At 49.4% G+C, this 24037-nt stretch overlaps 1 protein-coding gene and 1 long non-coding RNA gene across 4 annotated transcripts; one reads left to right on the top strand and one right to left on the bottom strand.

The window, feature by feature from the left end:
- Positions 1-1082: 1082 nt before the first annotated feature.
- On the bottom strand, positions 1083-23821 carry CCM2L (CCM2 like scaffold protein). Of its 3 annotated transcripts, none has more exons than XM_015149270.3 (10): positions 23769-23821; positions 19156-19323; positions 16014-16097; positions 15735-15918; positions 14672-15132; positions 11258-11393; positions 8130-8193; positions 4885-5014; positions 4172-4310; positions 1083-3082 (listed from the first exon to the last, which is right to left on the bottom strand). In XM_015149270.3, the coding sequence occupies exons 1-10, from the start codon at positions 23796-23798 to the stop codon at positions 2922-2924; spliced, it is 1557 nt and encodes a 518-aa protein (XP_015004756.2). In that variant the 5' UTR covers positions 23799-23821; the 3' UTR covers positions 1083-2921. The 3 variants fall into 3 exon arrangements, with proteins under 3 accessions (XP_015004756.2, XP_028684127.1, XP_028684128.1); XM_028828294.2 differs by having other exon boundaries at positions 1083-3012; XM_028828295.2 differs by lacking the exon at positions 23769-23821 and adding an exon at positions 20151-20293 and having other exon boundaries at positions 1083-3012.
- LOC107000440 (uncharacterized) lies at positions 2338-6257 on the top strand. The gene is made up of 2 exons (XR_001447563.3): positions 2338-3031; positions 4838-6257. It is a non-coding gene; the product is annotated as an uncharacterized LOC107000440 (long non-coding RNA).
- Positions 23822-24037: the final 216 nt, after the last annotated feature.

Raw genomic sequence — 24037 nt, 5'->3', positions numbered from 1 at the left:
TGTAATCCCAGCTACTCGGGAGGCTGAGGCACAGAGGTTGCAGTGAGCTGAGATTGCGTCTCTGCACTCCAGCCTGGGTGACAGAGCGAGACTCTGTCCCCACAAAAAAGAAAAAGCAAATTTTCAGGCCCTTCCCCTTCTCTTATGGAGAATCTTTAGGAGTGGGGCTCAGACATCTGTGTTTTAGCAAGCCTTCCAGGAGATTCTGATGCCTGCTGAAGTTTGAGTACTGTCACAGATAAACTTGACAGAAAGCAAATATACTAGGTGAATATACCTGGAACATCAACATCCAAAAGGGATTAATATGTAAAATTTATAAGCTACTCTTGCAAATCAATGAGAAAAAGACAGGAAGCCCAGTAAGAAATGAACAAAAGATATGAATAAGGAAGTCACGGAAAGGAGAGCACAAATGGCTGACAAGTACAGGAGGAAGTTGTAATTTCAGGATTAACAGAGAAATGCAAATTAAAACAACTTGCCACCTTACACCCAAACTGAAGGCAGATAAAAACAAAATCAGATAATGAAAAACCTGATGAAGATGTGGGGAAACAGCATCCTTCACTCACTATTGGTGAAAGCCATTCTGGAAGAAGTTAATGAAATGTAAAAACCTGTCTGTGATCTAGTAATTCCACTCTTGGGTTTAGAGCCCAAAGAAATGCTCACATAGGCCCATAAGCTTCATGTACAAAAATGTTCATCACAGTGTTGTTTGTGGTGAAGAGGGAGTTGGAAGCAACCTGGGTGTTCATCTCTGGGGAGATGGATAAAGAAAACAGTGGATGCTCAGCTTGAAATATTTTGCAACAGTTGGATGCAACAGCGAGATTTTTCAACAGCAACATAGGTAGGTATTTAAAACATTTTCGGGTGGCTGGGCATGGTGGTTCAACCATTAATCCCAGCACTTTGGGAGGGCGAGGTGGGAGGATCACTTAAGCCCAGGAGTTTGAGGTTGCAGTGAGCTGTCATTGCACCATTGCAGTCCAGCCTGGGTGACAGAGAAAAAACCTGTCTCTAAAAATTTTATTTTTTTAAATTAAAAAAATTACAGAATAAAAGAAGCAATAGAATGAAATTCTTATATATACCATTTATGCAAACACACACACAAAGCACTGTGTAGTTTAGGTCCAGGGACATATATCAGCACATAGGGTTAGATGTTCATGGTAAAGAGGGAAAAGGAGTGTGGGGAACATGTGGATTGGGAGAGGGGAAAACATCAGAAGGGCCCTACATGGACCAGTGATAATGGGATGATCATTTACCACAAACCAAGTATGAATTATGGAACTCTTTGGACCTGGAGTCCTAATAATATTTTTTGAAAATTGCTAACAGTACCTATTTTATGGTGTGTACAATGTGTCTGGCCATGGAAGCCTTTGCAAGGTTTTACAAACACATTTTGGCTCTCCTGTGTGGGTCTCTGGTCTCCTCTCAGGCCTCATTCCTTTTAGCTTTCCAGCCTTTACTCAGGCTGTGCTGAATGCTGTCCTCATCCTGACTTCTCTACCTCTCCAACTTTGCCTTCATATTTCTTTGGCTACCCCAGACTCCCAGATGGCTGCCTATGGAGTCTTGGCTATTTCTGGTTTGGGACTTGAGCACAGAGCTAGGCTGTAACAAGGCTGCAAGGGGACAAATATTGTTTCTTCCTCCCAAACAGTGAGCTCCCCTGAGGGTCTTCTGAATAGCTCACCCCCACCTCAGTTGCAGTAAGATGCACCCAGGCATCTTTTGCTTATTACCAGGCAAGAAAGGTAAACTGAATCAGAAAATGTTTGATGTGGAAAGGAATATTTATTGGGCACTTATCATGTGCTAGACTCAGCTCTAAGGTCTTAACCCTCAGTAATCCCTATGGCCACCCTGTTAGGTGGATGGGGGCTGAGCTCACTGGACAGATGGGGAAACGGGAGCATACAGAGGTTATGACACTAACCAGACAGAGGCTCCAGGTCGGCCTGGCTCCAAATCCAAGAGTTGAACGAACACCTTGTTTGGGGTCTTGAGGCCAGAATGGGACCCAGATCGCCCCCGAGTCAACCCTGGGTGGAGGAAACCCTCTACTCCACACTGACTGTACAAGTCAGGCATCAGGGGGACGGGAGACCCTGACATTTAGAGCCTTAAGAAGACCTTCTACACTACTTAGTATGGTCAGTTTGAGGTCATATAAGGAGAATCAGGAGATTCCCTCAAGCCCTTTCCCCTCTTTTTGAACCATAGTTTTCCGATCTGTAAAATAGGATCCAATTCTGGAAATTCTTTTCTCAGTCTGCCAGCAGGTGGAGCCCACTCTTCATGCCTTCCTCAGCCTCCAGAAAGCTGCGGCGTCCCGGGGAGGAGGTGTTCTGGGGCCGACCCCTCTGGGCTTCTGGGACAAAGCAGGATCGCTGCCCAGCCCCAGCCTGGCAGAGCGGCACGGGAGCCCCGGGTGACTGCCCCGGTCTTTAGGGCCCGGCTTCGCTCACCCGCTGCAGGACACTCTCGGTACTGCAGGGTCCCGGGCCCCAAAGGCAGGGAGCGAGACCCTGGAGTGAAGACGCCCCCGCCCCCGCCAGGTGTGATGAGCGGGCCCTGGGGACAGGGTCTCCCCCGGGGATAGGGTCGCCCAGGCAAAGCTGAGACTCGGAGGTGGGCTGCGGGGCCACACCGTCCGCAGGGGCGGTGGCTACAGGTAGTTGTCTTCGGCAGCGTCACTCCCGCCCCTGGAGCCCCGGGGCTCATCCTCCTCATCGTCGTCGTTATCGTCGTCATCGGGGGCCAGCGCCTCGATGTCGTGTGTGATGTCAGCCAGCAGCCGGTGGAAGGCCTGTGCCTCGGGCCGCTGCGCCGCGCCATCGTAGCTGCGCACCGCAGAGGCCGACGTGGAGCTCATGCTGCGCTTGATGCGGCCGAAGCTGTCAGTGAGGATGCCGCCCTCGCGGATGCCCACGCCCTCCAGGAAGCCCTCGAAGTAGCCGATGTCCTGGTCCGGGATGAAGGGCCGCATCCCTGTGAGCCGAGGGATGTGGTGAGTCCTCAGGGCACGGCCCCTTTCCCTCCCACAGGTGAAGCGTCCTCTCTGCAGATCAGGGTGCAAATCCCTGCTGTCACTCACTGGCTGTGTGGCCTTGCCCAAGGTCCTTAACTCTGAGCCAGCGAATAACAGCACAGCACTTAGCACACAGTGAATGCTCACTACATACTACATTACTGTACTTTTATTATTATTATAGCCTCCGCCTCCTGGGTTCAGCGATTCTCATGCCTCAGCCTCCCAAGTAGCTGAGATTACAGGCGCACACCACCACGCCCTGCTAATTTTTGTATTTTTAGTAGAGACAGGGTTTCATGTTGGCCAGGCTGGTCTTGAACTCCTGACCTCAAGTGATCCGCCAGCTTCAGCCTCCCAAAGTGCTGGGATTACAGGTGTGAGCCACCTTGCCAGGCCTATTTTTGTTGTTATTATTAGTACCATCATTACATTCCCATTGATTAATTATGTTGAACCTCATTTTCCTGACCTGTAAAACTGAGATAATTGCACCTGTTCTCTGGGTAGGGATGTGAGGATTAAATAACAAGGAACTCAGCACATACTGAGCACCCTGTAAACAGTTTGTTTTATTTCCATTCCTTCTTACTAGCTATGTGACCTCAGTCCTTTACTTTGTTACTCTGAGTCTCAGTTTCCTCACCTGCAAAATGGGGACCAATAATAGTATCTACTTCTCAGAACTGGGGGCATTCAATGAGATGATGCTTGGCATATGGTAACTGCCAAGCACATGTCAGCTTATTCGTACTATTCCTCCTATGATTAGCCCTCCTTACTAGCTGTGTGACCTTCGACATGTTCTTTAGCCTTTCTGAGCCTCAGCTTCTGCGTGGGGTAAGATGGGGAAGAATCAGTCCCTCTCCCAGCTTTGCTGTGCAGACGAAATGGCCACACCACTGCTTAGTTCTTCTTATCAACAGTGTCTCCCAGCACTGACAAGTCCTTTCCCTACTCTGCACCTTGAGCTCCTCATCTGCCCTGCGAATCTCATGATCTGGGTTTCATCAGAGGCTGAAGGATAAGGAGAAAACATTCACACCCAGGTGCCTGACTGGGATGGCAAGGACCAAGCAGGGGCCCTAGCTGACCTCTGGGGGTGCAGGGGGCGCTCACCGAGGAGGAGGAACTTGCGCCGGTCTCCATAGAGCTTCAGCAGGCCTGTGCAATAGTCCTGGATGGGCAGCCCCAGCCGGTACTCCCGCAGCAGCAGTGCAAATTGCTGGATCTCGAGGGGCCCCAGCTTACTCCGCAACTATGTGAGGGACACCATTCAAGATCAATCCCAGGGAGCAGCCCCACCCAACCTCTGCCTGAAAGGCCCAGAGCCTTCCCTAAGGGCATGTTTGGCCCAGCTCTCCTCTGAAAACCTTCCCATGGGCTACTCAGAGGACATCTAGATCCCTTAGGTTGTATCTAAGAATAGGATGTGGACTCAAGCTGCTGAGTGCAAATCTTGACCCCTTCGCTGAATCAGCTCTGTGATCTTGGATAGTTGACAGCCTCCATGATGCTTGCCTTTCTCATCTGCAAAGTGAGGATAACGATGGCATTTTCCTCTTGGTGTTGTTGAAAATATTAAAAGAAATAATGCATGAAAGGTGCTTAGAATGGTGCCTGGTACACAGCAGGCACTCAATTAATGCCAGCTGACATTAGTTAAGGCCTTTCACAAGCTGGCCTCGGTTTACTCTCCTAACCTCATCTCCTGCTCTGACCTCTGAGGTCTTCTACTTAGGTTATGTCCACGGCAATGTGCAATTCCCAAAATGTTTGCTCCAGCCTCCAGGACTTTGCTTGTGCCATTCCCACCGCCAGCCCCAGCTCACCGTGACCATGTAATCCTGTAACTGCTCCAAGCCCAGACCGCTGTGGTCGCTGCCGCTGCAGTGGGAGCCGTGAAAAGAAGGTGTGGACGTGCCGCTGTAACATGCTTCAAAGGTGTCCTGGGAGCCATTGCTGCAGGCACAGGAAGAAGGGCCTTCACTCGTCTCCCTCCAGCTCCTCGCCCTCGGGCAGGCTGAAGGTAGGAGGTCTCATCCTAGACTGCACGCTGGCCTCCAAGGCCTGGCACACCCTGGCCCCTGGCACCTCTCAAGCCTCATCTCTCACTGTGCTTGCCTTTGCCTTTGCTCTCTGTGCTCTGTGCCCCCCTGCTCCCTTTCTCCTTCTTCCTCTACTATCTCCTCACCTCTAGGTGTTTGCACCTGCTGTTCCCTCTGCCTGGATTGCCTCCTTTCCCCTCCCTTTTGCTCAGCGAACTCGTACTTATCTCATGATCTTAAATGTCATCTCCTCAGGAGAGTGTTCCCTAATTCCCCTAGGTTGGGTTAGAACCTCTGTCGAATGTGCTCCCTCAGTCCATGGCCTACCTGTGACATGCATGGCCTTTCCAGGTACCCCCAAGCATCCTCTCTGACCAGTCTCTCCCTCACACCATTTGCCACAGCCACAGTGGCCACCTGCTGCTCCTCAAACCCACTAAGCTCTATCCTGTTCAGAATTTTTTTTTTTTTTTTTTGAGACAGATTCTTGCTCTGTCACTGAGGCTGGAGTACAGTGGTGCGATCTCGGCTCACTGCAGCCTCCGCCTCCCGGGTTCAAGTGATTTTCATGCCTCAGCCTCTTGAGTAGCTGGGACTACAGGCATGTGCCACCCGGCCAATTTTTGTAGTTTTTGTAGAGACAGGGTTTCACCATGTTGTCCGGGCTGCTCTCAAATGCCTCACCTCAAGCAATCTGCCCACCTCAGCTACCCAAAGTTCTGGAATTACAGGCGTGAGCCACCACACCTGGTCAGCTCAGGATTCTTACATTTGCTCTTCCCTCTACCTGGAACGCTCTTCCCCCTTTCATCCTCCAGGCCTCAATTCATGTGCCATCACCTCTGAGAGGCCCTCCTGACTCTCCAGCTGAGTTGGGGTTCCCCTCAGCCTCTCTTATAGCACCCTGAGCCTCCCTTTAGTACTTACTATCATTAATGATTGTTACTGTTAAATTGTGATTTCATTGCCTCCCATGCTAGACTGTAAACTTCACAAGAGCAGGAACCTTGGTTTTCTTCATTTGTTGAACACCTACTATGTGACAGGCCCAGGTTTTGCCCTCTGTCTTGTGTCCATCTGTATCCCCAGCATACAGCACAGTGCCTGGCACATAGAAGGTACTCAAGAAATATTGCTTAATAAAAATTCAGCCTTGGGCTCCTGCCTCCTTGTCTCCAAATTGTTCCAGAACCATCCTCCATTATTAGCTACAAAGAAGCAGTGTAGCTTTGTGGTTAAGGGACTGGACTCTGGAGCCAGCCTTCTTCTGTTCAAATCCCAGACCTACAACTTACTAGGTGCTTGACCTTGGGAAAACTAAACTTAATTTCTCTATTTCTCAGTTTTTCCATCTGTAAAATGGGATAATAATAATTGGTATCATCATGAGAATTAGAGGAGTATTTGTAGAACACTTAGAATTATGGGCTACAAGCAATAAACAGTAACTGCTGTAATGTTACTATATTGATGAAAAAATAAAGTGCTTTATAGAACAGCACTTAGTACATAGCAAGCTCAATGTTCAAACGCTATTATCATTATTTTATCTCTCCAGTAGATATCTGGTTGTTTAAAGACTAGCCTAAGGGCACACAGTATGAGGAAGGCAAATCTATTGCCACTAAAAAGGAAAACACAGTAAGGGATACATCACTGGCAGAGGCTGCTACATGCCAAACCGAAGCCCTTAGTAACATGACTAGGTGATCAACCAGTAACCCAGGACTTTCTTGGTTTTAGCACTGAAAATCCCATATCCCGGGGAACCCTTCAGTCCTGAGCAAACTGGGATGGCTGTTCATCCTAAACAGAACCTTGGGTAATGTTCCCAACTGAATTGTTTAACATTTTATTTATTTATTTATTTGTTTGTTTGTTTGTTTAAATAGAGACAGGGTCTCCCTATGTTGCCCAGGCTGGTCTCAAACTTGTGGGCTCATGTGATCCTCCTGCCTTGGCCTCCCAAAGTGTTGGGATTACAGGTGTGAGCCACCGCAACTGGCCTGAATTTATTTATTTTATTTTATTTTATTTTATTTTATTTTATTTTATTTTATTTTATTTTTGAGATGGAGTCTTGCTCTGTCGCCCAGGCTGGAGTGCAGTGGCGCAATCTCAGCTCACTGCAAGCTCCGCCTCCTGGGTTCACGCCATTCTCCTGCCTCAGCCTCCCAAGCAGCTGGGACCACAGGTGTGGGCCACCATACCTGGCTAATTTTTGTATTTTTGGTGGAGACGGGGTTTTGCCATGTTGCCCAGGATGGTTTGGAACTCTCGGGCTCAAGCAATCCACCTGCCTCAGCCTCCCAAAGTGTTGGGATTACAGGTGTGAGCCACTGCATCTAGCCTGAAATATATATATTTTTAATCCTAAATTTTCCAGCTTTGCTTGCAGCTAGTGATGGCTACGTAACAAAGTTCTGGCCTATGACATATAAGCAGAAGTCATCAGGTGGGAATCTGGCAGAACTCTTTAAAGAGGCCCCAGCATGCTACTGTGATGGCTGGAGCTACAACCACCATCTTGGTCCATGAGGTGACCTTAAGGATGGCTGCAAGTCCTGAAGAGGGTAGGGGAGGAAAAGAGAAGCCTGAACTCCTAACAACCATGAAATGTTGAATTGCTGCTCTATTTTATGTCAAAGATAAGAAAAAAAAAAGTTCTATCTTGTTTAAGATACTCTTTTTGGGAGTTTTCTATTACATGAAACCAAAATTAAGCCAAAATGATTTTTTTGGCATGTAGCTATCTATGATTTTGGTTTCTGCAGGCCACTGTGCCTGGATGACTGGGAGAGAACCACAGGCCTGTGTGGACCCACATCTGAGTTCTGGTGTCTAGTGGGTCTCTCAGGGGCCTAGATCCTGTGAGTTTCCAGAGTCAGGGAGCTCGGTTTATCTCCCCCTGTTAGTGCCCAGTGTCTCAGCAAGGTTGGGTCACCTTCTCCTACCCTCTCTAGACTAGTGACCCTGTTTGCGCAGGGGTAGGGGAGCAGGGTGGAGTCCCTGACGGGGGCTATACTCACAAGGAGCTGCAACAGCTGAAGTCGGCATCATAGGCGTACGTTCCATCTGTGCGGCAGCTCTCACCTAGGACCAGCAGACAGAGGGAGTGTGAGAGGCAGCAAAGCAGGGATCAGCATCCCCTGCTCCCTGAGGCCCCGCCCTCAGTCTCAGCCTGAAGTCTAGTCCTGCCCCTGACACCAACACACAGCAGACCCTGGGGAACTCCCCTCCCCTCTCCTGATCCTCAACTTCCCCGACATGGGGACAATACCACCCCCTGCCTACCTCACGGGGGGCCTTGGGAACAGCAGATGAGGAAACATGTGAGGGAATATTTTATAAACTGTGTGTTTCAGGCAAGACAAAAAAAAGAAAAAAGAAAAAAAAATTTGTGGCTCACGCCTGTAATCCCAGCACTTTGGGAGGCCAAAGCAGGAGGACTGCTTGAGCCCAAGAATTCAAGACCAGCCTGGACAACATAGAGAGACCCCATTTCTACAACAACAAAAAATTTAGCTGGGTGTGGTAGTGCACGCCTGTGGTCCCAGTTACTTGAGAGGCTGACATAGGATTGCTTGGGCCTGGGAGGTCAAGGCTGCAGAGAGCCATGATTGTACCACTACAGTCCAGGCTGGGTGACAGAGCAAGACCTGGAAAAGGAAGAAAGAAAGGAAGAAAGAGAAAAGAAGGAAAGAAAGGAAAGGAAAGGAGAAGAAAGGAAAGGAAATGAAAGGAAAAGAAAGAGAGAGGGAGAGAGAGAGAGAGAGAGAGAGAGAGAGAGAAAGAAAGAAAGAAAAGAAAGAAAGAAAGAAAGAAAGAAAGAAAGAAAAAAAGAAAGAAAGAGCGAGCGAGCGAGAGAGAGAGGGAGAGAGGGAGGGAGGCAGGGAGAGGGCAGGGCAGGGGAGCAGGGAAGGAAGGAAGGAAGGAAGGAAAAGAAATTTGTGAAGGGGAAGAATCTGAAAACCTTCAGAGCAAAGAAACACCAAGTATGGAGAGCTTGCGCTCTTCCTAGTCCTGTTCTCATTTAGCTGGTTATTAGCCCTACCCTTTCTGATCTCTGATCACTCAGTGTCGCTTCCTTACCCTCCAGGTGGGGTCAGTTCTTCATTATATGTTCTCCCGGCACAGTCTGTGGTTATTTATTTATTTATTTTGAGACAGAATTCCACTCTTGTCGCCCAGGCTGGAGTGCAGTGGCGCGATCTCTGCTTACGACAACCTCCACCTCCCAGGTTCAGTTGACTCTCCTGCCTCAGCTTCCTGAGTAGCTGGGATTACAGGCACCTGCCACCATGCCCAGCTAATTTTTGTATTTTTAGTAGAGACGGGTTTTCACCATGTTGGCCAGGTTAGTCTCGAACTCCTGACTTCAGGTGATTCACCTGCCTTGGCCTCCCAAAGTGCTGGGATTACAGGCGTGAGCCACCTGCCCGGCCTGTGGTCATATATTTATTTGTGTACTTATTTAATTACTGTCAGCCTGCCTCCACTAAGTAAACTTCATGAAGACACGGCCACCTCTGGTTTTGCTCACCAGGATAATCTACGGATTAGCACTGGATCTGACCTACTAGGTGTTCAAAAAATATTTGCTAAATGAATGAATTTGTTGAAATATTTGTTGAATTATCTAATGTATTTGCCCATCATCCTTGTGAGAGTTGAACTAACCCAGCTTCCCAACAAGCACAGCTCCCACAGATGCAAGGGTCTTCGGAAGAAAAGAACCAGCACTCTGTTGCTGGTACCATGCTGCGGGAGACAGTGGCTGGGGGAATTCACCCACGGGCCTGAAGGCAGCATGGGGACTGAGGTTGTTGCTGATAGAAGCTTCAGAATCAGACAGACCTGGGTTTGAATCCTCACTCTGCCACTTACCAGCTGTGTGACCTTGAGTAATTTATTAACTAATCTGAGCCTTAATGTCCTCATCTGTAAAACTGGAATCCTGACTGGGCACAGTGGCTCACGCCTGTAATCCCAGAACTTTGGGAGGCTGAGGCAGGCAGATCACGAGGTCAAGAGATCAAGACCATACTGGCCAACTAACATGGTGAAACCCCGTCTCTACTAAAAATACAAAAATTAGCTGGGCATAGTGGCACACGCCTGTAATCCTGGCTACTCAGGAGGCTGTGGCAGGAGAACCGCCTGAACCTGGGAGGTGGAGGTTGCAGTGAGCCAAGATTGTGCCACTGCACTCCAGCCCGGGCAACAGAGTGAGACTCCATCTCAAAACAAACAAACAAACAAACAAACAAACTGTAATCCTAAGGCCTCACAGAGTTCTTTCATGACTTCAAAAAAATACTTTGTGAGTATCTGATGTACCCAGTCTCAGGACAGGCAAGGTTGCTATGAGGACATGGCACATTGGTATGGTGCTTGGCACACAACTGGTGCTCAACACATGCCTCTGTTGATCTCATTCTCCTTCTAGTCCTTGAGTGTATCAAGGACCCATCTGGAAATCTTTGTTTGGCCTTAGGGTCTTAGTGGGATCAATGGCTCAGTAAACAGATGATACATGTGCTTAGGTTTCTGCAATACAGGGACACAAAAACAAAAGGGGGAGAGAAGAGTTCAACTCTAGGGGGCTTGTTCTGAATTTGGCAATCCAAACATCTTTGAAGAAGCTAAGTTTGAGATCATGATGAAAACTGATGGCTGGGTGCAGTGGCTCACGCCTATAATTCCAGTACTTTGGGAGGCTGAGGCGGGTGGATCATGAGGTCAGGGGTTTCAAGACCAACCTGGTCAAGATGGTGAAACCCTGTCTCTTAAAAAAAAAAAAAAAAAAAAAAAAAAAGCCAAGCGTGGTGGCACACGCCTGTAATCCCAGCTACTCGGGAGGCTGAGGCAGAGAATTGCTTGAACCGGGGAGGTGGAGGTTGCAGTGAGCTGATATTGCATTACCATACTCCAGCCTGGGCAACAGAGAGTGACTCCGCCTCAAAAAAAAAAAAAAAAAAAGAAAAGAAAAGAAAAAAAAATTGACATTTCACCTACAATTACATTTCACCTGTAATTATGGCAGAGATCAGGAACCCTAAAGACCTTCATCAACCCCAAGTCCTGGGACATCTTCCCTCCCCTGGCCTTTTTGGGATGTTTCACAGGAGGGGAGGCCAGGAGTTCTGGTACTCACTGCGGCTGCAGAGCCACGGCCGTTCGGGCGTGGATGTGTAGTGGTAGCCAGCCCGGTCCACACACTCAATACTCTGGTCCCCATAGATGATCTGGAAGACCTGACAGATGAGTGCGCAGGACTCCTCTGCAGCGTCCTGGCCCAGGGAGGAGGATAGAGAGCTCAGGTCCTCACCAACGACCAAGATGTTACCCCTGCTTCCTAAAACACAGTGTGAAGATGTGCACAAAGATACACATCTATAGAGCCCTTTAAATTGGCTTTTGAGACTTTTTCCATCAAAATTCTATGGCTACTCTCTGGATCTTAGAACCCCTTTATAGAATTCAGTGACAACTCTAACTCTTGTGCCATGAAAAATGTACCCCAGATTTCTGGAGGATTCATCAGCCTTCCTGATGCCCTTCTAAGTCCTAATTTAGTTTAATGTATAGGTATGGAAACTGAGGCCCAGTGAGGGGAAGTGATTAGTCAGGATTAGAATCCAGTTCTCCTAATAGCTAGTAGGAGAAGGGATGATTAAATGTATCAAAATTTTAGGCTCAATATAGTTACTAACACTGGAAGCCATATTTAGATATGAGCTTCCTAGCATTCAGTGTGAAAATTGAAGCAGGGTAAATAAAATTCAGTCTCTGATAGAAGGAAAGAGTTTCAGTTATTGGGTAAAACTTTTTTTGAGACTGCAAATTTGAATAGGAATTTACCTCTTTATGCCTTAAGCAAGACACATAGAAAGCCAGTAATTGATGAAGAGACTGTCTTCATGAAGTTTTTCTCTAGGTTGTGTCTCTAAAAAGGCCCAAGCTAATGGATGGTTGGATACAAAAAATAAAAATGAAAAAGTCCAAAGAATAAATTAAAATGTAACTCAGGATAGGCATTTTGGGATAGTGGGTGTGTCCTAATAATTAAACCAGGACTGATCCTTACCATAAACCTACAAAATGGACAGGGCAAAGAGGATCCTTATTTTATAATCAAAGATGCTGAGACTTAGAGTGGTTAAGTGACTTGCCTAGGCTCACACAGCAGGTTCATGGCATTAGTACCAGCACCCAAGTTTTGTTTCACTCTAACTCCTATATCCTCCTTGGAACCAGGATGACTCAGATAAGAAGCCAGATGCTCAGACAACCCTGGAAAGCAACTTTTTTTTTTTTGAGATAGAGTCACACTCCGGTCACCCAGTGGCACAATGATGGCTCACTGCAGCCTCAACTTCCTGAACTCAGGTGATCCTCCCACCTTAGCCTCCTGAGTAGCTGCGTGACAGGCACACACCATCACACCCAGATAATTTTTTGTATTTTTAGTAGAGATGGGGTTTTGCCATGTTGCCCAGGCTGGTCCGGAACTCCTGGACTCTAGTGATCTGCCTGCCTTGGCCTCCCAAAGTGCTGGGATTACACTTATTTACTCACTTCACAAATTCCAACTTAGTCCTATTGTGTGGCCGGCACTGGGCCAGCTTCAGTACCCAAAAGCCCTCACAGTCCAGTGGGATGAATAGGGCACACTGTTGGCTTTGTCTGGAATCCTATTTCCAGCCACAGAGGAAGTGGGCATGGTGGCTGGAGTACAAATGGCCTTGTAAGCAATTGTAAGGATGTTAGCTTTTACTTGGAGTGAAATGGGAAGCCACTGGAAGATGTGGAGTTAGGGACATGATGTGACTTACATGTTAATGGGACCACTTTGTGTGGGGGAAGAGACTGTCAGCAAGGGCTGAACCAGTCAGAGGGTGACCACAAGATTCAGGTGAGAGAAAACAGGGCATGAACCTGGGTGGGTACAGGGGCAGGGTGGGGAGAAGTAAATGGATTTTGATGTTTTTTTTTGTTTTGTTTTGTGATGGAGTCTTGCTCTACTGCTCAGGCTGGAGTGCAGTGGTGTGATCTTGGCTCACTGCAACATCTACCTCCCAGGTTCAAGTGATTCTCATGCCTCAGCTTTCTGAGTAGCTGAGATTAAAGGCACCGGCCACTAAGCCTGGCTAATTTTTGTATTTTTAGTAGAGATGGGATTTCGCCATGTTGGCCAGGCTGGCCTTATTAACTCCTGAACTCAGGTGATCCACCCACCTTGGCCTCCCAAAGTGCTGGGATTACAGGCTTGGTCATGTTTGAAAAATAGAGCCAACAGGATTTATCGACAGAGTGGATATCGGGTGTGTGTGAGAAAGATAGAGAGCACTAGAGGCAGCCAAGGCCCACTGCAAGGTTTTGGCCTGACCAATGTAAGGACACAGCTGCTATCAATTGTGACAGGGAAATCAGGGGAGTAGCGGGTTTGGGGGAGGAGTTTGGAGCTCAGCTTTGGATGTGTTGGGTTTGAAACAGTCATTAGATCTTCAGATGCAGATCACCTAGAAATGGGTAGATGACGGATAGATGGAGGAGGGAAGAGGATCAAGAACATAATCTGAGGCACTCCAACTTCTGGAGAAGAGGAGGAACCAGCTAGGTAGGAGAAAAGCCTGGAGAAAGTGGAGAGCTGGAAGCCAAGTGAGGAAGTGTTTCAAGGGGAGAGAGACAGCTGTGGCGTCTGAGTTTACTGGTTATTATCTGCCTCACCATCTAGATAGGAACTATGTCTGTTTCATTCACCACTGTTTTTATACAGAGGGATCTGGTGGTCCAAGATCAGAGGAAAAGCTTAGAATGCTCAGAAATTGAAGGTGTCTGCTCGACTGTGAGCTCCCTAAGGATGGACACCAGATGTCTTTTTCACGTCTGTATCCATAGCACCTAGCCCATTGCCTCGCCCAGAGCTGGCACTCAATAAACATGTTCGGATGAATAAAAGCAAGGGTGAATGAAGAGGATGGGGGAGGAAGAGGGGAAGATGGAAGGAGAAGGAAGAATGGCAGGAAGGCTTCTGCCTTGGGTGACTGTCTTAGTTACCAAGAGTACTGGCTCTGAATTTCCTGGATTTGAACCTTAAAACCACCACATGCTTCCTGTGTGACCTTGCCACCTACGGATCTCTGTTTCCTTCTCCATAGAATGGGGATACAGTAGTTGTAATATTTGCCTCCAGAGGTTGCTGTGAGAATTAAATGAGTTGATGCAGCCCTGTGTCTGGCAGGAGCTGGCCCTCGATTCAAGCTGGTGATTAGTGTCCTCGTGAATGTTACTGTGGTGAGGCCAACACTGACAACGCTGGAGAACGAACGGACTGGAGGTTAGATCTAGTTTGTTTTGGCCATTTTGAGAGTTCGTCCCATTGAAGGAGTCAAGGGGAGATGCCCTGGAGGTGTCCAGGTCCGGAGTTTAGGAGCCATTAGGTGAGGTAGGTGCAGGGAAAAGGCAGGGGCAGACCCCAGGAACCTGGTGGGTGGGGCGGGGGCAAGGTGGGGAGAAAGCAGCGTTCCCGAGCCGGGCATTGGGAGCGGGCTGTCCTCGGGCTCACCCTGTTGGCTACAGCCAGGATGACCAGGTTGCAGTAGGCGTCGGGGCTGGGGTCCTGCGGGTCGAGCGGGTTGGGACCGGGATGGCGCCTCTCCCAGCTGCCACCGCCACTGCCCGCCTGCCTCCGCTCCCAGCTGCCGCCCGGCTTGCCTGCACCGCCGCCGCCGCCGCTTCCGTGCCGCCGCTCCCAGCTGCCGCTGAACGTCTGCCGCCGCTCCCAGCTGCCCGACGCCCGCGCCCCGACGCGCTGGCGCTCCAGGCTGCCGCCACCGCTTCCCCCGGCCCGGGCCTCCGCGGTGCCCCCACCCCACCCCATCCGCCAGTCCAGGCTGCAGATGGTGTGGCGCCGCTCCGCGGTGCCCACCCGCCGCTTCTCGGGCGCCGCGCCCGGCGGGCCGGGGTCGCGTCCTGCGCCGCCTGGGCTGGCGTCCACGCCGGCTGGCACCGGGTCCACGCCCAGACCTAGGAGAGTCCGGGGAACCGATAGCCGCGGGGATCCGGGCTCAGAGACCCCCAACCCCCCTGAGGCCGGCTGGTAGACCTGACCTCGCAGCTCTGGCGTTCCACCGCCGCCTCGCCCCCGGCTTTAAAGTAGCGCGGCGGTTCCCCGCCCATTCCGCTTCCACACTTTCGGGCCCGCCCCCGGTCTCAGTCTCCACCCCTGGCCTCTGGGTGGTGTGGCCGGGTGGCTTCCACGCTCCCCACGCCGCCCGCGCCCCTGGGCTCAGACCTGCCCTCTGAGCAGAGGGTGGTGGTCAGGCTGTCCCCTCCAGAGGGGGCCTTAACTGGAGACCCAGTCCTGGGTTTCAGGGACCGCCCCCTTGGATTCTGACTTTCCGCCTCTCCTCAGCCCCGCCCCCGGACTCAGGCCCCGCCCCCAGCCCGAGGGTCCACTCTAGCCTCAGAGCCGGCACTGTCTGCTTGCCTAGAGCCTCTTCGGCCTGCCCCTGGTCTCAGGGTAGAATGGTCAGGCCTTTTCCATCTCCTCCGCCCCCGCCGCAGGTCCCTCTCCTATACACGCACACTTCCTGTCCCTGCCCCGCCCCCGCCCCCGCCTGCCGCACCAGTCTTGAGCACTAGCAGGTGCAGCGCATCGTCCTGCAGGTAGGAGGCGGCGGCGATCTCGTGCGTAGGAATTCGCAGGATGAGCTCTTCGTTGTCGCGCCAGGTGAGCAGCAGGCAGCGGGCAGACAGGCTCAGGATGCTGTCCTGCTCCGCCGTGGTCTTCAGCGGCAGCTCCTTCAGCTGCTGCAGGGAGGGGCAGATTTCGAGTTCCCGGGGTCCGCAGGTAGAAGAGGGAGAAGGGGACGAGATCCTGCCCTCCTTCCTCCCCAGAGTCTCACCCTGGCGGTGTCTAGCAGCTGCAGGAGCTCGTCCCGACTGGAGGGGTTCAGTGAGGAAGTCACCCAGGTAAGGTGGCCCAGGAACTGTATGGAAATCGTGGTGAGAGAGGGACACAGAGAGGTCACCCTGAAACCTTGAAGAACCCTGGCCTTCTCATTGATGCAGTGCGGATAGATTGAGATAGAAATACATGAATTAATATAACCTGATAATAACTTTTACTGAGCCCATAATAGAAGCCAGGCACAGTTCTGAGCGCTGTCTATATATTCACTCCTTCACCCTTGCTTTAAGGATGACAAAAACCAAGGCAGGGTGTGGCTAACTAAACAACTTGCCCAGGATTAGGTAGCTAGAGAGGATCAAACTGGGATCCACATGCCGGAACCCACACTCTCAACTGCTGGCTTATATTGCCTTAACACATAGTCATCTAGCTATCAGATTCCATAGGGAAGCAAAAGTTGTTATAATAGCTTGAAAGAACTGACCATCTGTAAATTTCCTCTGGCCTGAGTGGCTCTCTCTACCCCAAGCATCACTGTCAAATGAATTATGAATCACTTGCCTTCCTTATGATCTTGTTGCAGAAGTCAAATGGAAAGCAAAGAATGTTGGATCGAATTAGTATATCATTTTGTCAGGAAAAAATAAATCAATAAATTTTTCCTTTACTCTTATATCCTGTTAGCACTTAGATGTTATTCAATATAATAAACTTTTTTTTTTTTTTTTTTTTTTTTTGAGACGGAGTCTGGTTCTGTGGCCCAGGCTGGAGTGCAGTGGCGTGAGCTTACTGCAAGCTCCGCCTCCCGGGTTCACGCCCTTCTCCTGACTCAGCCTCCCGAGTAGCTGGGACTACAGGCGCCCGCCATCACAGCCGGCTAATTTTTCTATTTTTAGTAGAGTCAGGGTTTCACCGTGTTAGCCAGGATGATCTCGATCTCCTGACCTTGTGATCCGCCCACCTCGGCCTCCCAAAGTGCTGGAATTACAGGCATGAGCCACTGCGCCCAGCCAATAATTAACTTTTTTTTTTTTTTGAGACAGAGTTTCACTGTCACTCAGCTGGGGTGCAGTGGCAAGATATCAGTTCACTGCAAGCTGCCTCCCGGGTTCAAGCGAGTCTCCTGCCTCAGCCTCCTGAGTAGCTGGGATTACAGGCGCACACCACCATATCCAGATAATTTTTGTATTTTTAGTAGAGACAGGGTTTCACCATGTTAGCCAGGCTGGCCTCAAAACTCCTGACCTCAAGTAATCCGCCTGCCTCGGCCTCCCAAAGTGCTGGGATTACAGGTGTGAGCCACCACGCCCGGCCAACTGTTAAAAAATTATTTTTAGTTGTGTTCGTCTAGGTGAATGCACCAATCAAACCTTTTCTCTTCTTTTTATTCTGTATCAAATTTCAGTCCTCAATTTTTAAGCAGATTTATTTGTTAGCTTTTCCCTCCACATAGGTTTACCAGATAAAATATAGGATGCCAGTTAAATCTGAACTTGAAATCAACAATTTTTTTTTTTTTTTTTTTGAGGTGGAGTCTCGCACTGTCACCTGGGCTGGAGTGCAGTGGTGCGATCTCGGCTCACTGCAACCTCTGCCTCCCAGGTTCAAGCGATTCTCCTGCCTCAGCCTCCCGAGTAGCTGGGATTACAGGTGCCCACTACCACACCCAGCTAATCTTTTGTATTTTTAGTAGAGACGGGTTTCACCATCTCTACTAAAAGATGGCCAGGCTGGTCTTGAACATCTGACCTCATGATTCACCCGCCTCGGCCTCCTAAAGTGCTGAGATTACAGGCATGAGCCACCGCACCCAACTGTTGATCAACAATAATTTTTAAGTTGTTTAGTATTTTTAGTCCCTTGCAATATTTGGGACATAATTATGCTAAGAAAGTATTCATTGCTTATCTGAAATTCAGATTTTACTAGGTGGCTTGTTTGCCAGTTCGGACAACCCTACCCCCATATCAATCTTCTTAGGCTAAATGAAGACCCATCATTGCCTCTTCATGGTGTTCATGCCAGGTGCGGTGGCTCACACCTGTAATCCCAGCACTTTGGGAGGCCGGGGGGGGGGGGCGGGCAGATCACCTGAGGTCAGGAGTTTGAGACCAGCCTGACCAACATGGCGAAACCCCAGCTCCATTAAAAATACAAAAAAATTAGCCAGGTGTGGTGGTGAGTGCCTGTAGTCACAGCTACTCGGGAGGCTGAGGCAGGAGAATCGTTTGAGCCCGGGAGGCAGAGGTTACAATGAGCCAAGATCGTGCCACTGCACTCCAGCCTGGGTGACAGAATGAGATTCTGTCTCAAAAAAAAAAAAAAAAAAAAAGAGAAGAAGAAGTAGTACAGCTCCTAAGTGGTGGAAGTCCTTTGTGCCTGGCTGTTCATCTGGACACTGTCCGAGTAACAGCAAGGTCATCGCAGTAAAACCTCATGGGAAATGTGAAAGTTGTCAATCAGAATGGAGTCACTTGTGTTAAAAGCCCTGACAAATAGAAGGGAGGATTCTCGTGCATGAACACCTGATAACAAGATCTATGAAAAAGACTGTAAAAACTACCACTTTGCACAAAGACCATCACAACCTTACACACACACACACATATTCCTGCAAGGACAGCAACTGCTTGTCCAACTTGGAAATGGTGCCATCCTTGTTATTGATCCTTGCAGCCAGGGATAATTATCTCAAAACAATTATGTAATCCTCCTCACTTTTCCTTTAAAAACCTTTGCCTTCCTTTACCTTCTGTATACACAGAGTTTACTATGACACGCATATTCCCATTGCAATGCCTATTCCTGAGTAAACATCGTTTTCTTTTAGTGAGTCTCCCTTTCTGTTATGTGGGTTGACAAAAGATAGGACTTTTCCGTGCACAGAACACTCTCCCATCCACTCTACCCTGGGATAGGTTTTGAGTCCTATGTTGAGATGGGAACACTAAGGAGGCTCAGCGGATGGAGGTCACTTGCTGAGGGTAGGGGCAAGGCTGACATGAACCCAAGCCTCTTTCCCATGAGCCACAACTTCCCCTGTGTGAGACAGGGCTGCTTAGAACTCGGTGTCAAGGAGAAGTGAAGGTCTCCTCACCCCAAGGTTTTCCCACCCCTTCTCATCCTGCACGCACCTTGACCTCTTTCTCCAGGTAGTCACACAGCAGAATCTGGGGGTCGATGAGGTAGTCAGGGGGATAAAGGGGCATCGAGTGCAGGGGCCGGCGGCTCACGCTGCTCCTACAGGCTGCACGGCGCCCGGCCTTGGGGAACACCAGCCTTCGGATGGGGGATACAAAGCCCTGGGGAGGAGAGGAGGAATGAGAGTAATAACAGTGGTTGCTTTTATTGAGCACTTACCATGCTCACTTTTACTTACATTACCTAATTTAATTCTCACCAAAACTCTGCAGAAGGGGTACCTCTGTAAGTCCCATTTTACAGATGGAAAAACTAAACCCTAGAGAGAAACTAACTGATAAAGTCACCAGCTAGTAGTGGTGGAACCAATAGTTCACTGTGGGCATTCTGGATCCAACGACCTTCTTTCTAAACACCGAGGTGAGAGTGTAGCTCCTGCCAAACAGGTTTGAGGAATGAGTCTAGGCTGGGGCAAATACAGAAAAATATTAGGATTCAAGGCTGGGCATGGTGGCTCACACCAGTAATCCCAGTACTTTGGACGCCGAGGCAGGCGGATCACTTGAGGTCAGGAGTTGGAGACCAGCCTGGCCAACATGGTGAAACCCTGTCTCTACTAAAAATACAAAAATTAGTTGGGCATTGTGCCAGGAGCCTGTAATCCCAGCTACTCAGGAGGCTGAGGCAGGAGAATCACTTGAACCCAGGAGGCAGAGACAGAGGTTGCAGTGAGTCAAGATCGAGCCACTGCACTCCAGCCTGGGCAACAGAACAAGACTCCATCTCAATATATATATATATATGTATAATATATATAAAATATATAAATATATAATATATGTATAATATAGGTATATATATAAATATATGTTAGGATTCAATGTGGTGGAGTGGTGGTGGGTGCATTGCTATTTCTGAGACTATTCTCTGTGCTTTCCTAAAAGTTAGAAATTACTAATAAGTACATTTAAGTAGAATCCAGGGGCACCTGCATAAAAATGGCCTGGATCAAGGTTAAAGGTGCAAATTCTGGGACTCAACCCAGACCAGCCGCCTGAATCTCAAAAGAAAACTTGAGTTCCATCTAGAACAGCATTTCTCAACATGAGATTCCTGGAACAGCAGCACCACCTAGGAATTGAGAGAAATGCAGATTATCGGGCCCCATCCCAGACCCACTAAATTAGAAACTCGGGGAGCAGGGCCCAGCAATTAGGGTTTAACAAGCCCGCCGGGTGATTCTGATGCATGCTCAAGTGTGAGACTGCACTTTAGAGCAGTCGCTCCCAGCCCTGGCTATCCTTTAGAACTACCTGGGGAAGGCCAGGTGCGGTGGCTCACACCTGTAATCCTAGCACTTTGGGAGGCTGAGGTGGGAGGATAGCTGGAGCCCAGGAGTTCGAGACCAGCCTTGGCAACATGGTGAAACTGTCTCTGCAGAAAATATACCAAAAAAATTAGCCGGGTGTGGTGGTATGCACCTGTAATCCCAGCTACTTGGGAGGCTAAGGTGGGAGGATCACCTGAGCCTGGGAGGTCAAGGCTGCTGTGAGCTGCAATTGCAACACCGCACTCCAGCTTGGGTGACAGAGTAAGACCTTGTCAAAAAAAAAACAAAACAGATAACCTCCCCCCACCCCCAACACACACACAAACTACCCGGGGACCTTCTAAAACTTCAGATGTCCAGGTTACACTCCCGACCAACTGAATCAGAAATTCTGGGACTGAGACGCAGGCATAAAATTTTTAATTTTTTAATTTTTTTGAGATAGGGTGTTGCTCTGTTGCCCAGGTTGGAGTGCAGTGGCACAATCATAGCTCACCGCATCCTTGATCTCTTAGGTTCAAGAGATCCGTCTGCCTCAGCCTTCCAAGTAGTTGGGACTACAGGTGTGTACTACCATGCCCTGATAATTTTTTAAATTTTTAGTAGAGATGAGGTCTCACTGTGTTGCCTAGGCTGGTCTTGAACTCCTGAGCTCAAACGATTCTTCTGCCTTGGCCTCCCAGAGGCCAAGGGATTACAGGTGTGAGCCATTGGGGTTAATGAGCTCAGTCCATTAAGATTTTTAAAGCTTTCTTAGGTAATTTCAAAATGCAGCTCAGCTGAAAACCACCGAGTGAATGTATGGTGTGATTACTTAACTCTTGTAATGAGGCAAATATGAGTAAGACAACCTCCCTGCCCTCAAAGAGCTCACATTCTTTTCAGGTAAACAGAACACAAGTCCACAAATACATCTGTTCATTTACTCATTCATTCAGTAAACATGTATTCACACCTGTATGGCTGGACTCTGTGCTGGGTGCTGAGGATTCAGTGGAGACCTAGTCCCTATCCGTACCTCCAGGGCTTGTGATAAATGACCTAGACTAGTGAGTTTCCAACTTTATGTACCCTGGAGTTTTGATTCAGTAGGGTTGGGTTGGAGCCTGAGACTGCATTTCTACCAAGCTCCCATCTGGTGCTGATACTACTGGTCTGTGCACCACGCTTTGAGTAGCCAGGATCTAAACCAGTGGTTCTCAAAGTGTGGCCCCACAACCGTAAGCATAACCTGTGGGTTATTAGAATTGCAAATTCTTTCTGACTCAGCGATCCTCCCACCTCTGCCTCACAGTAGCTGGGACCACAGACATGCACCACCACCACACCTAGCTAATATATATATATATTTTTTAAAGAGATGGGGTCTTACTATGTTGCCCAGTCTGGTCTTGAACTCCTAGGCTCATGCAATCCTCCTGCCTCAGCCTCCCAAAGTGTTGCCATTACAGGCATGAGTCACTGTGCCTGGCCAGAAATGCAATTTCTTGAACCCCATCCCAGGCCTACTGGCCCAGAAACTGGGGGTAAGACCAGTGATCTGTGTTTTAATGAGTCCTCAGGTGATTCTTATGGGTACTCAGCTTATGTTAGAACCAATATCATGCAGCCAGGATGGGGTATGTAGAAACTTTGAGGAATGAGAGGAAACTATCTGGGAGAACACATGCCAAGCAGAGGGCACAGCATGTGCAAAATTCTGGATGCCTCAAAGGCTGGATGAGGGTGAGCCTGGAGAAGCTGTGTACAGTCAGTCTGCCCTGGCTAGATTATGAGATGAACATATCTTGAATGCCAGCTATGGAGCTGGGACTTTGTCTTGCGTGTGTGTGTGTGTGTCAGGGGTGGGGAGGTGGTATTTTTGTTGGTGGCCCTGAATGGTTCAGCTCTGCCCACCTGTCCAGCCCCATCTGCCTCACTCTTGTCCCCTGGCCCCCCACTACACAGTCCTCTTTCAGTCCTTCTGGCTTGCTACGTTCCTTCCCACTGTGAGGCTTTTGCACATGCTGTTCCTCTGCCTCAAACGTTCTTCCCTACCCCCTTTCCTTCCACCCGTCAGCTCTCGACTCAAACTGATCAGTGTAGGGCTTGGTACCCTAATATTCTGTCCTCCAGCACTGAGCATGGGACCTTCTATGAATTTTTTTTTTTTTTTTAGACAGAGTCTTACTCTGTCACCAAGGCTGGAGTGCGGTGGCATGATCTTGGCTCACTGCAACCTTTGCCTCCTGGGTTCAAGCCTCAGCCTCCTGAGTAGCTGGGATTACAGGCATGCACCACCACGCCCAGCTAGTTTTTGTATTTTTAGTAGAGACGGGGTTTCGCCATTGGCCTGGCTGGTCTCAAACCCCTGACCTCAGGTGATCTCCCGCCTCGGCCTCCCAAAGTGCTAGAATTACAGGCATGAGCCACTGCACCCAGCCCTTCTATGCAATTTTACATTAATTTATTCATTGCTTTAACAAAAGAAATGAAATGCCTGGTGCATAATAGGCATTCAATAAATACCTATTAAAAGAACAAACTAAGAGAAAACATGCATGTATGTCTTGGCTCCCTTCTGAGCCCTGTGTGATTCATGTGGGCACCTTTTAGAACAGCCTGGACCCATGTTTCTGGTGGGGGTAGGGTAGAGGGGAGGATGGAAATGGGGGTAAGATGGAAGTTAAAATCAGAGTAGCTCCCTAAACTCCAAAGACAACCAGGTGAGACACCCAGAGAAGCATACCAGAAAACTTCAGAGTCAGAAGCGGTGAGGGTCTGGGGGTGGGGGAATGGCTTCTGGCTGACGCCTTACACATAGGCCCTTGTAGAAAGGTGGGGAGGGGCAGGGGAGCAGGTGGGAGACTCAAGCCTGGGTAGGCAACCTCCTATGAGAATTGTCCTGACTGGGTCCTTCTGTCTGGGGCAGTGGCGAGCGGGAGAATGGATCTGCTGGGTGTCTGTCTGTCCCTCTGTCTGAGAGGCTGCAGGAGAGAGCCACCAGGAACAGCAGGGAAGCAGGTGTGGAGAATCTCCCAAACTGTCTGTCTGGCCAGGTTTCCTGGGAAGATCCCTGTCTGTCCGTGTTAGGGATGCCAGAGGCCACTGAGAGTGGAGAAACAGGGAGTTGAGAGCCTGGATGTCTGGCTGCCCAAGAGTGGGAAGGAAGTTACTTCCAAATGAGAAGAAAGACCCCACTTATGCCCCTTGCTACTGACCCCCCACCCTGCCCCAGGTTGCCCCCTTCCCCAGCTTTGGGGACATTCCCTGCCTCCCTCCCAACCTCCTACCTACCTTCTTCCCTTTCTTGACTTCATATTCCATGGTGAAATGTCCCGTCTACTTCTGCCACCCTCCTGGCCATCCCCTCCACCCCCCCAACCCAGTTCCTTTGTTCTTTTTCCTGCCTGGTCGGAAACTCCACCAGCCCTGGAGTTCCTGCCCCTCCCATCTGACGGGGAGGGCAGGGGGTGTGGAGGACACAGCCTTGGGACCCTGCAGCTGAAGGGTGGAAGCCCAGGCAGAGCTGACCTGAGGAGGGAGGCTCAAGGCCTCTAGCCAGA

This window comes from Macaca mulatta, chromosome 10, assembly GCF_049350105.2.
Source record: "Macaca mulatta isolate MMU2019108-1 chromosome 10, T2T-MMU8v2.0, whole genome shotgun sequence".
NCBI lineage: Eukaryota > Metazoa > Chordata > Mammalia > Primates > Cercopithecidae > Macaca > Macaca mulatta.
This window is presented reverse-complemented; position numbering and strand designations above follow the sequence as displayed.

Excerpts from the sequence above, each read along its gene's own strand:
- CCM2L (XM_028828294.2), bottom strand. The coding sequence starts at position 23,798 with ATGGAATATGAAGTCAAGAAAGGGAAGAAG. Across the intron at positions 15,133-15,734 it reads CCTGCTAGTGCTCAAGACTG|GTCTGGGCGTGGACCCGGTG; the intron begins GTGCGGCAGGCG and ends GGACTCTCCTAG. Across the intron at positions 8,194-11,257 it reads GCCGTGGCTCTGCAGCCGCA|GTGAGAGCTGCCGCACAGAT; the intron begins GTGAGTACCAGA and ends TGCTGGTCCTAG.